Here is a 12,298-nt window from a genome sequence, read left to right as displayed (position 1 = left end):
ATAAAGATATAATACATAATTCTTATCATCAAGAGTTGGAGGGACGCTAGACCAGAGGAATTCATTTGCAATAATATAAAAAAGAGAGAATGATTTACTAAACGAGGGTGGTGGTGGTAGAGATGGAGAGACATGGTTAGGTTCAAAAAGTATTTTGAAGGTATGGTTAAGGATGAGGCCCAGGTTTTTGGTTTGGATAATTAGATAGTTATTACACCATCCCTGAGAGAAGGCACACTGGAAGGAGAGGCTGAGTGAGAGCAAAGGAAATGGTGAGTTCATTTTTGAGCTTGAGTTATCTGTAGGGCACCCCAGTAGAGTTGGTCAACAGAATTAATTCTTTTTATCATTAAAACGTGGTTAATAATGAAAGCTTTCTTCATTGGAGGAGTGTACGTAATGTGTGTAAACTGCTTAGCATAGTACCTGGTACATAAAATGTATTTGATTATTATTACTGTTAATATATATTGGTCTGAAGCTCAGGAGGGACATTTGGATTAGTGATTTAGAGTTGAGAGTTATTAGTATATAGATGATAATTAAAGCCTTAGGAGTAATTAAGAATACCTGGAGAATGTGTATATAATATAAGGAAGAAAAAGCCCTCAGGAAAAAACTTTGAAGATTGCTAACATTTAAGAAATGAATTGAGGAAAAAAACCCTGTAGAGGAGACCGAGGAAGAGGAAGGGGAGTGGTAGGGAGAAAACCAGGAGTATCATGGAAGCCAGGGAAGACAGTATTTTAAGAAAATAGTGGCAGATACTTCTGTGAGAGTAAGGAAAATATTAAAATGTTTCCAGGAATTTAATAGCAAGAAATGGTTGGTGTGTTGATAAGAACAATTTAATGAGGTATTTGAGGCAGAAGCCACTGTTTAGTGGATTGGAGACTTAGTGCAAAGTGAGACAGCAAGAACAGATATGATTCTTTCAAGAAATTACCTGAAGTGGAGGAGAGGGGGAAAGGGTAGCTGTAAGGGGATGTACAGTTTCCTCATTTATAAAATGAGGGTATTAATATTTTTTAATGTTTGTATAATAGAGTTAGAATAAAACATGTTAAGTGACTATAGTCTAGTGCCTGGGATAAATTGTACTGTCGTTATCATTGGAATCTGAACAGCTAACTTCCTCAGAGCTAACCATGTTTCTCTTAGCATCTGTGGTCTGCTGTGATACAGAGATTGCTTGGTCTAGCTTTGTCTTTACCTCCGGCATCTGTCTAATTAAGTAAACAGACCTTCATTGAAGTCTTGCCTTTGACACTGGCCTACTGGACTGTGTCAAGTGCAAATCCTCTTTTACATACCTAAGACACATAATTTCTTCTCTAATTTCTTTCTGTCCGAATGTAGAACACCTTCTTTTCTTATCAGTTCTCCAGATGCACTTAAGTAACTTGCTTACACATATTGTGCCTCTTCATTTGGGTATTTAATGATACCATAATCTGTATTTTTCAAATTTGTATCCGTTACCTAAAACATAATATGTCTTGAAGGCTAGGGATTCTTTTTAATTTACTTTGAACAGAATCTAGTATAGAGGTATGAATATCAATTAAATAAGCTTCTGGTGGAAATTTTTATCCAAACCTGTGCTAAATAATTGTCTTTTTCTCTCCTAGCAATGGATTAAACTGCTTCTTTAAATTTCTTGCCTGGATTTATACTGGTTCAGCAAGTATGTTCTCAGAAGCTATACACTCTTTATCTGATACTTGTAATCAGGTGAGTGGTAAAGCTTCTATCTTATTAATTTTAAAGTAATTTTTTTTAAGCTTTAGTCTAAAAGTTGACCTATTTAAAAACCAAATGATTCCTGTAGTTAGTTTGTGGAAGAAAATGAAAATTGTTTTAAATGATGAAGTACATAGAAATATGATCATAGTATTTTAAAGAAGGTTATTATGCTTTAAGAGCTTCCAGCAATGGAATATGAAGTAGAAGATTATCAGTCACTAAGTGTTTGGGCAAAGACTATTGTAGAAGGGATTCTTTTATTAGGTAGAAATTTTGTCTCTGAATATGAGCTCTTATAACTGTAAGAGCCAGTGAATTTAAGTGTTCTGAATATAGATATAAAATAGTTACATATAATTGATGAATTAAAATGATTTTCACATTATACTAATTGAGTATACTCATAGTATACTACTATACATTATACTACTATACTTCACATTATACTGTAGTATTTTGGGGGGGTTTTTTTGTTTGTTGTGAGGAAGATTGACCCTGAACTAACATCTGTGCCAATCTTCCTCCATTTTATGTGGGATGCCGCCACACTGTGGCTTGATGAGTGGTGCTAGGTCCACACCCGGGATACAAACCTGTGAACCCCAGGCCGCCGAAGTGGAGAACATGAGCTTAACCACTGCGCCACTGGGCCGGCCCCATTAGACTAGTATTTTGAATTCTTTTCCTTAAATTTGCAAATGAAGAAGGATTTTTATAAAATTAAAATACCTTCTTAGACCCCCTTTAATCCAAGTTTTGAATACTACAAATCTAACCCTAGATGCAAAAATCCTTAAGATATAATCAAATTAAGTCCAGCAATAAATAAAAATGATAATTTGTCATAATCAAGTGAGCATTATTCCAGGAATACAAAATTAGTTTAACATTCAAAATCAGTAGCTATAGAAGGTTGGTTTGCAACAATCAGTTGCATTTCTACTATCAACAAACAAATGGAGATTGAAATTTTTAAAAAGTTCCATTTACAGTGCTATAACAAAATATTAAATGCATAAGTAAATTTAACAAAAGGTATGTAAGACTTTTATACTGAAAATTTAAAATGTGACTGAGGGAAATTAAAGATGATCTAAAGAAATGGAGAGATATACCATGATCATGGATTGAATAACATGGGCTTAATATGTCATATCTCCCTAAATTGATCTATAGATTCAATACAATCCCAGCAGACTTTTTTTTGTAGAAACTCGCAAACTGGATGAATTCTAAAATTTATGTGAAAGTGCAAAGAACCTGGAATATTCAAAGCAATCTTGGGAAAAAAAGAAAGAAATTTAGAAGACTTCAAGACTTATTATAAAGCTGCAATAATTAAGATAGTGAGGTATTGGCATAAGGATTGACAGACCAATGGAACAGAACAGAGAGGCCAGCAACAGACCCATAGTTATGTGGTCAGTTGATTTTTGTAAAAGGCATCAAAGCAATTCAATGAAGAAAAGAAACTTTTTTCTTTTTTTTTTGAGATTGGCACCTGAGCTAACATCTGTTGCCAATCTTTGTTTTCCTTCTTCTTCTTCTCTCCAAAGCCCCCCAGTATATAGTTGTATATTCTAGGTGTAGGTCCTCATTGTACTATGTGGGATGCTACCTCACCCTGGCCTGATGAGCAGTGCCACGTCCACGCCCAGAGTCCAAACCAGTGAAACCCTGGCCCGCCAAAGCAGAGTGCGTGAACTTAACCACTTGGTCACGGGGCTGGCCCCAAGAAACTTTTTTCAATAAATGGTGCTGGAAAAATTGGATATTCATATGGAAAGAAAACCAAAGGACTTTGACCCCCACCTTACACCGTATACAAATTCTAGGTGGGTTTCAGGCCCAAATGTATGAGCTAAAACTATGAAGATTCTAGAAGAAAAGCTAGGAGAATATCTTCTAGGTCTTTGGGTAGGCAGACATTTCTTAAACAGGGCATAGAAACAGAACCATAAAAGAAAAAAATTTACAAATTAAACTTCATCAAAATTAAAATTTTTACGTATTAAAGGACACTCTCAAGAAAATAAATAGGCAAGCCACAGATAGGGAGAAAATATTCATAACGCATATAATCTGACAAAGGATTGGTATCCAGGATAAATAAAGAACTTCTACAACTTAGTATTAAAAAGACAACTCAACTTTTTTAAGCAACTGAAGATCTGAACAGGTACTTCACAAATAAATATACATGAATGGTGGTCAGTGGATACATGAAAAGATGCTTAACACCATTAGTCATCAGGAAATGTACATTAAAACCCCAACAAGATATCTCTACACGTCCACTGGAATGGCTAAAATTAAAAAGCCTGACGACCAAATGTTGGGGAAGATGTAGAGCAACTAGACTTCTCAGACGTTGCTGGTGGAGTGTAAAATGTTACAACCGCTCTTGAAAACCTTTCTCAGTTTCTTATAAACATATGCCTACTATTTGACTCAGCAATTCAACGCCCAAGTATTTATCCAATAGAAATAAGAACAAATGAGGGGCCAGCCCGGTGGCATGGTGGTCAAGTTTGCATGCTCCACTTTGGCAGCCCAGGATTTGCCAGTTCAGATCCCAGGCACAGACCTACCCACCGCTTGTCAAGCTGTGCTGTGGCAGGCATCCTACATATAAAGTAGAGGAAGATGGGCACAGATGTTAGCTGAGGGCCAGTCTTCCTCAGCAAAAAGAGGAGGGTTGGCAGCAGATGTTAGCTCAGGGCTAATCTTCCTCAAAAAAAAAAAAAAAAAGAAAGAAAGAAATGGGGAAAAATGTCCACAAAGACTTGATGAGAATGTTTATAACACCTTTCTTTATAATGGACATAAGACTAGAATCCACCCAGATGTCTTATCAACAATGGAGTAGATAAACAAATTGTGGTATACTCATACAATGGAATATTATCTAGCAATAAAAAGAAATGAAATACTTAGTAAGCACCAACAATATGCTGAATAAAAGAAGGCTAATATAAAAGAGTGATTGCATTTATATGAAGTTGTAAAATGGAACTTTAATCTTTGGTTTAAAAATTTCAGAAAAATGGTTGTCTCTAATGTTGGGAGAGGATTGATTGGAAAGAGGCACAGGAGAACTTTTTGAGGTGATTGAATGGTTCTGTGTCTTGATAGGAATGTGTGTTACAAGGGTGTGAATTTGTCAAAACTCAAAGAACTGTATGTTCTGGATTTGTACATTTCATTGTGTGTGAATTTTACATCAAAATTAAAAATTTTCATTTGTGGAAATGTGATTACTGAGTACGTATTTGATAATATTAAGGAATTAGTATTAATTTTTAAAACTATGACAATGGTTTTGTGACTATATTTTCTAAAAGGCTTAGGTTTTTTTTTAGAGATTTATCCAAAATATTTAAAGATGAAATGGTATGGTGCTTGGAATTTGCTTTAAAATGTTCATGGGGAAGTGGATATGGATTAGATAGAACAGGTGGGGTCATGTATTTGTAATTGTTGAAGCTGAGTAATGGATGAGATGCGTTTATTGAAATGTTCTGTTGGGTTTTTTGAATTGTATTATTGATCTATCTATCTGTACTTTAGAATGTTTCCATAAAGTAAAGTGCAGAAAGACAATATGTAGATTGTGGTCATCTTTTTAAGTGTACACCGCCCCCCCCAATATGGCAGAAACATATTCACATAAGCAACATTAAAAACTGTATACAGTTTATAAACCTTGTATATAAACCTAGTCTGAAATATACTCCACACTCCTAAGTGGTCTGTTCTCCTCTACTATTTGAATTTCTTTACAATGAGCATGTATTAGGTTTGTAACTACAATAACAATTTTTGTAACAGATTAACAATAGAGGTAAATAAAAGCTGAGATCATGTGATAGCAAGTGCTTGAAGAACTCCTTGGTAAAGAGTTTGTATGGTTTAGAGTGATTAGAAAGGCTTTGATGAAAAAAATTTCAACTGGGCCTTACTGAAACGATGGAAATTGTATTTCTCATGTCCTTTTGAAAACTATTTCTTTTGAAACCTATAGTCACATTTTAAAAAATTTAATTTGCTGTAATATTTATATGCCATAGTATTTTTTTCTTTACCTTTTGAGAGAGTAAAACACCTCCAAATTTTAAATTAGACCTGTGTCTCTAATGATATCCAGTTTTAAAGTTTCTTTGACAGTTCATTTTAGAAAACTTTTCTGCTAAATAATACATAGCACATCATTTAATATTAATTATGAATTTATTGAGCACCTGAGGTTGCAGTGTGGTAAATGTGTAGAAGAAGACACAATTCTTGCTCTATCTTCTATAAGCAAGTCATACACACAAAAAACTGGAAAGATATTCCAAGCAGCATTTAAGCAGTTGTGTGATAATATGCTAACAAAGGAGAAAACCAAAAAAGGGAAAGATGATCATGGAGTGGGGAGCATTAATAATGCTTCTTGGCCATTAGATGTTAATATTCATGATGCTGTAAACCAAACAGATGTCACTTATATATACATATTTGGTATATATATATGCACATCTAGATATGTTGTAAGTGAGGAGAAAAAGGTCTGGAAGGACACATATCAAACATAACTGATGCTACTGTACCTGTAAGGGTAACAGGATTAGGGATGGTCTGTGATGTCTTATTTTTATAGTTAGAACTAATAAATATGGTCCACATTCAATTTATAAAATACTTGATTGTATCCAACACTTCGTGGCACAGCCAACCTGAATATTAAGGATTTTAAAAATAAATTGATAGGATAAAAAATTCTCAACAAAGTTGGCATAGAGGGGTTGTACCTCAACATAATAAAGGCCATATATGACAGCTCCACAGCTAACATCATAAGCAATAGTTAAAAGCTGAAAGCTTTTCCTCTAAGATCAGGAACAAGGCAAGGATGCCCACATTCACCACTTTTATTTAACATAGTATGGGAAGTCTTAACCAGAGTAGTTAGGCAGGAAAAAAGAAAAGGCATCCAAATTGGAAAGGAGGAAGTACAAAAGGTCACTATTTGTAGATGACATGATACTATATATAGAAAACCTTAAAGACTCCACCAAAAATCTGTTAGAACTAATAAATAAATTCAGTAAAGTTGCAGGATACAAAATCAATATATAGAAATCTGTTGTGTTTCTATACACTAATAATGAACCATCAGGAAGAGAAATTAAGGGGCTGGCCCCATGTCCAAGTGGTTACGTTCGTGCACTTCACTTTGGTGGCCCAGGGTTCACTGGTTCAGATTCTGGGTGCGGACCTACACACCGCTCATCAAGCCATGCTGTGGAAGCATCCCACATAGAAGAACTGGAGTGACTTACAATTAGGATATACAACTATGTACTGGGGCTTTGGGTATAAAAAAGAAAAAAGAAGACTGCCAACAGATGTTAGCTCAGGACGAATCTTCCAAAAAAAAAAAAGAGGAGAGAAAGAGAAATTAAGAAAACAATCCCATTTACAATTGGATCAAAAAGAGTGAAATACCTAGGAATAAATTTAACCAAGGAAATGAAAGGCCCTATACACTGAAAACTATAAGACATTGATGAAATAAACTGAAGAAGACACAAATAAATGGAAAGATATTCCATGCTCATGCATTGGAAGGATTAATATTGTTGAAATATCCATACTACCCAAAGCAATCTGCAAATTCAGTGCAATCCCTATCAAAATTCCATTGGCATTTTTCACAGAAATAGAACAAACAATTCTGAAATTTATATGGAACCACGAAATACCCCGAATAGCCAAAGTAATCTTGAGAAAGAAAACAAAGCTGAAGGCTTCACACTTCCTGATTTCAAACTATATTGCAAAGCTATAGTAATCAAAATAGTACAGTATTGGTGTAAAAACAGACACATAGATCAATGAAACAGAATAGAGCCTAGAAGTAAACTCATGCATATATGGTCAATTAATTTACAACAAAGGAACCAAGAGTATACAATGAGCAGTAAATGGTATTGGAGAAACTGGACAACCACATGCAAAAGAATGTAGCGTCCTGGACCACTGTCTTATACCATACACAAAAATTAACTCAAAATGGATTAAAGACTTGAATGTAAGACCTGAAACCATAAAACTCCTAGAAGAAAATATAGGCTGTAAGCTCCTTGACATCGGTTTTGGCGATGATTTTTTGGATTTGACAAGAAAAGCAAAGACAGCAAAAGAAAAAATAAGCAAATAGGACTACATCAAACTAAAAGGCTTCTGCATAGCAAAGAAACCAACGAAATGAAAAGGCAACCTACTGAATGGTAAAAATTATTTGCAAGTTATATATGTGATGAGGGGTTAATATCCAAAATATATAAAGAACTCATACTTAATAGGAAAAAAACCCAAACAATCTGATTAAAAAATGGGCTGAGGATCCAAATAGATATTTTTCTAAAGAAGACATGCAGATGGCTAACAGGTACATGAAAAGATGCTCAACATCACTAATCATCAGGGAAATGCAAATCAAAACCATCATGAGCTTTCACCTCACACCTGTTAGAATGGCTGTTATCAAAAAAATAAGAAATAAGTGTTGGCAAGGATGTGGAGAAAAGGGAACCCTTGTGCACTGTTGGTAGGCATATAAATTGGTGCAGCCACTATGAAAAACAGTATGGAGGCTCCTCAAAAAATTAAAAATAGAACTACTATATGATCCAGCAATTCCACTTCTGGGTATTTATCCAAAGAAAATGAAAACACTAACTCAAAAAATATATATGCACTCCCATGTTCATTGCAGCATAATTTACAGTAGCCAAGACATGGATACAGTGTAAGTGTCCATTGATGGATGAATGGATAAAGAAGATATGGTGTGTAAAACATACGATGGAATATTACTCAGCTATGGGAACGAATGAAATCTTGCCATTTGCTACAACATGAATGGAACTCGATGGCATTATGCTAAGTGAAATGTCAGAGAACAAAATACTGTTTAATCTCACTTATATGTGGAATCTAAAAAAAAAAAGCCCATAGATCAAAGAACAGATTGGTAATTGCCAGAAGTTGTGGGGTGGAGGTGGGCAAAGTGAGTGAAGGGAATCGGAAGGTACAAACTTGGAGTTATAAAGTAAATAACTCATGGGAATGTTACATAGAGCGTGGTGACTGTAGTTAATAATACTATATCACATATTTGAAAGTTACTAAGAGAGTAAATCTTAAAAGTTCTCATAACAAGAAAAACATTCTGTAACCATGTGTAGTGATGGATGTTAACTAAACTTATTGTGGTGATCATTTCAAAATGTATGCAAATATTGAATCATGTCATACGCCTGAAACTAATATAACATGTCAATCATGCCTCGAGGAAAAAAAATGATTGAATACTCATTGACTATTTCATAAGCATTATAAACACACATGAACACACACATATATGTATACACACAGAGTGCGAATTGATAAAGAGTATTAGGAATATTTCAGTTTTAATGTACAGGTTTAAAAATTATATGTTCTTAATTTACTCTCATTCTCGTGGTTTAATTCACTGAAAAGCCATCATCTGTGTCTTAGTTAGTTTTAACCCTCTTTTCCTTTGGAATCCAGTAGAAAAATCTTGTAATATTCTGTGTATTTAGGGTAGGAGTTCCAATATCAAAATTTAAAATCCAATATGTATTTGTTATAGCCATTTTCAAGGTGATGTAATCTCCATATATTTTACTACAGAGAATGTTTCTATTAAATGTCTTGTAATCTACAGGGAAACCACATCCATGAAGAATTTGGTTATCCTGAAGCTTTACCTCTATGATTATTTGATACCATGCTGAAAAAATGGAAAAGCCCCAGCTTAGTCAAATAAAATCACATAGGGTACTCACTCAGAGCCCTTTGTATTTTTATTGAATAAATAATTCTAACAAGGTAATCTTTTTCAGATTTCTAAATTCATATCAAGTTAGAATGGAAAGGACACTACGGGCAAGTGTACTAAAATTGAGAGGTTCCAGCGGATAACACTTTCTAACAAAAGATAGAACCAAAAAACCAAATAAACAGAAATGAAACAAAGAAAGGAAGAAAAGATGAAGGCACAGGAAGAAGGAAGGGAAGAGAGAACAGTGGTAATCAGGATTAAAGACATGTTACATTTTTGCCATATTTACTTTAGTTTTTTTTTAAGGAAATAAAATCTTAGTTATAACTAGTCCTATGTCTTTTTTTTTTTTCCTTAAAGATTGGCACCTGAGCTAACAACTGTTCCCAATCTTCTTTTTTTTTTTTCCTTCTTTTTCTCCCTAAATCCCCCCCAGTATATAGTTGTCTGTTTCACTTGTGGGTCCTAGTTGTGCTATATGGGATGCCATCTCAGCATGGGCTAATGAGCGGTGCCATGTCCATGCCCAGAATCTGAACCGGCGAAACCCTGAGCCACCAAAGCGGAGCGTGTGAACTTAACCACTTGGCCACGGGGTCGGCCCCAAGTCCTACGTCTTTATTTCCTCCTTCTATACTGTAGATAATCTCTGCTCTCTATACATTGATGTGTATACTTCCTGTGCGTGGTTTTGCAGTTTTACCAGAAATGTATGTGTCCATATACAATATATACTGTTTAAAATTTTTACTATTTGTTATTTGTACAGCTAAACAAGTTAGGCTTCCTCTAAAAAAATCAGACCACCCTATTCCTACTTCTTTCTTCAGAGGTGTAAACACAGGTAAATGTGTGTTCTTCCAGACCTTTTCCTGTTCTTTACATTATATGTAGTTTACAAAGACGATAAAAACATAAGTTCTTCTGTACTGTACATACTATTCCTAAACTTGCTTTTTCCCCTCCCACTTAATGGTATCTCTGGGAGCTTTTACCATGTCACTATAGATAGCTCTATCCCAACTCCATTTTTTTTAACTGTTGTAGAAGTAATTTATGATTTGGCTATACCATCATTTATTTTACCACTCCTTTTGATGGAGTTTTAGGTTGCTTTCACATTTTTCATCTTTATAAGCAGTAGTGTTTTGAACTCCTTTGGGGTCGTCTTTATTCCTCTAAGGTAAGTTCTGGAAACCAGAATTGCCGGGCTGTTAGACATATGCATGTTAAGTGTTTCTTTGTCATTGTCAGATTGCACCCTCCAGATTGGCTTTACCACATTATACTCCCCAACTTGCTGATGATAATTTACCTTTTCTTTTTCCTTCTCCATAGGGTTTACTAGCATTGGGCATCAGTAAGTCTGTTCAGACGCCAGATCCTACTCATCCGTAAGGACATTTTTATTTTGCTTTTGTTTGTTTGCGTAGCAAGTGATTGAAACAAAAGCAGCTGAATTTTAGAAACCTGTTTTGTGTTAAAAATTTGGTCATTTCTTCCACTGTAGTATGTATCTAAAATGCAAGACTCACTGCTGTGTCAGAGTAACTTCAAGATAGAGTTTGAAAATGGAGTTCATTTTTATGCTTTGTAACATAGCATAGAGATGTTGTCCCCTTCATATTTGATAACTTAACACAGCACATATTTTGATCTTAGAGTTCTGTTTCATTTGGTCAAAGGAAACATATATTCCACATTTAGACTAATAGGCCACTCAATCTAACATTTTAGTAATGCGTTCTGTTAAATGCATACTTAATATATTTTAATCTGCCTGTTGTAATTTGGAAATTGTATTCTGTTAATATTTCAAAATTGCTTATTTGTAAAATGAGTATACTTTTTAGAATGTTATTTTGAATTGTATCAGTTATTTGATAGAGATTTTTTTCTGCTGCTTCTACTAACATAACCAGCTAAAGTTTTTTTTTTTAAGGTTTTTTATTTTTTTTGAGATTTTTTAAAAATTTTTTTCCTTTTTCTCCCCAAAGCCCCCCAGTACATAGTTGTATATTCTTTGTTGTGGGTCCTTCTAGTTGTGGCATGTGGGACGCTGCCTCAGCATGGTTTGATGAGCAGTGCCATGTCCGCGCCCAGGATTTGAACCAACGAAACACTGGGCCGCCTGCAGTGTAGCGCGCTAACTTAACCGCTCGGCCACGGGGCCAGCCCCTAAATAAAGTTTTTGAATTCCACATGTATCATGTTTTTTTAGCAAAGTTCAGTAATAGAACTTGATCATTCTTAAGGCAGAAAAAATGCACTTTTATCTCTGTAAAGGAATCTACCTCTATGCTTTATATAAATACTTTACTTGAAAGGAAGACAGTACTGTTTTCTTATAAATAATAGCATATTTAAATATCCTAGAACTATCAGTCAGCTAGTATAAAGAACTAGCTTTCTAGTCTGCTAATTACATATTACAATATTTTACTATCTCAAGAAAAAAGGTTTTTTTCCTGGCCAGTTTTATACACCAAAAATGTAAAAACAGGGTAGAATTTTAAAATTTTAGGTTGTGAAGATTTCTTCTTAAAGTATTTTGAAGTCTACTTTGGTGCTGCCCAATGGAATTTTCTGCAATGACAGAAGGATTTCATATCTGTCCAGTATGACTAAGTGTGACTGTTGAGCACTTGAAATGTGGCTGGTGCATTGAAGAATTACATTTAAAATTTTATTTAG

General features: G+C 34.6%; 1 protein-coding gene across 1 annotated transcript in view; it reads left to right on the top strand.

The window, feature by feature from the left end:
• The window catches only part of SLC30A9 (solute carrier family 30 member 9), a 96,192-nt gene that overhangs the window by 59,089 nt on the left and 24,805 nt on the right, over positions 1-12,298 (top strand). The window contains exons 9-10 of the mRNA XM_014857157.3: positions 1,632-1,734; positions 10,943-10,998. Of these exons, the coding sequence (XP_014712643.1) occupies positions 1,632-1,734; positions 10,943-10,998 (159 nt within the window). The remainder of the gene's footprint in view (positions 1-1,631; positions 1,735-10,942; positions 10,999-12,298) is intronic.

Source organism: Equus asinus, chromosome 3 (assembly GCF_041296235.1).
Source record: "Equus asinus isolate D_3611 breed Donkey chromosome 3, EquAss-T2T_v2, whole genome shotgun sequence".
NCBI lineage: Eukaryota > Metazoa > Chordata > Mammalia > Perissodactyla > Equidae > Equus > Equus asinus.
This window is presented reverse-complemented; position numbering and strand designations above follow the sequence as displayed.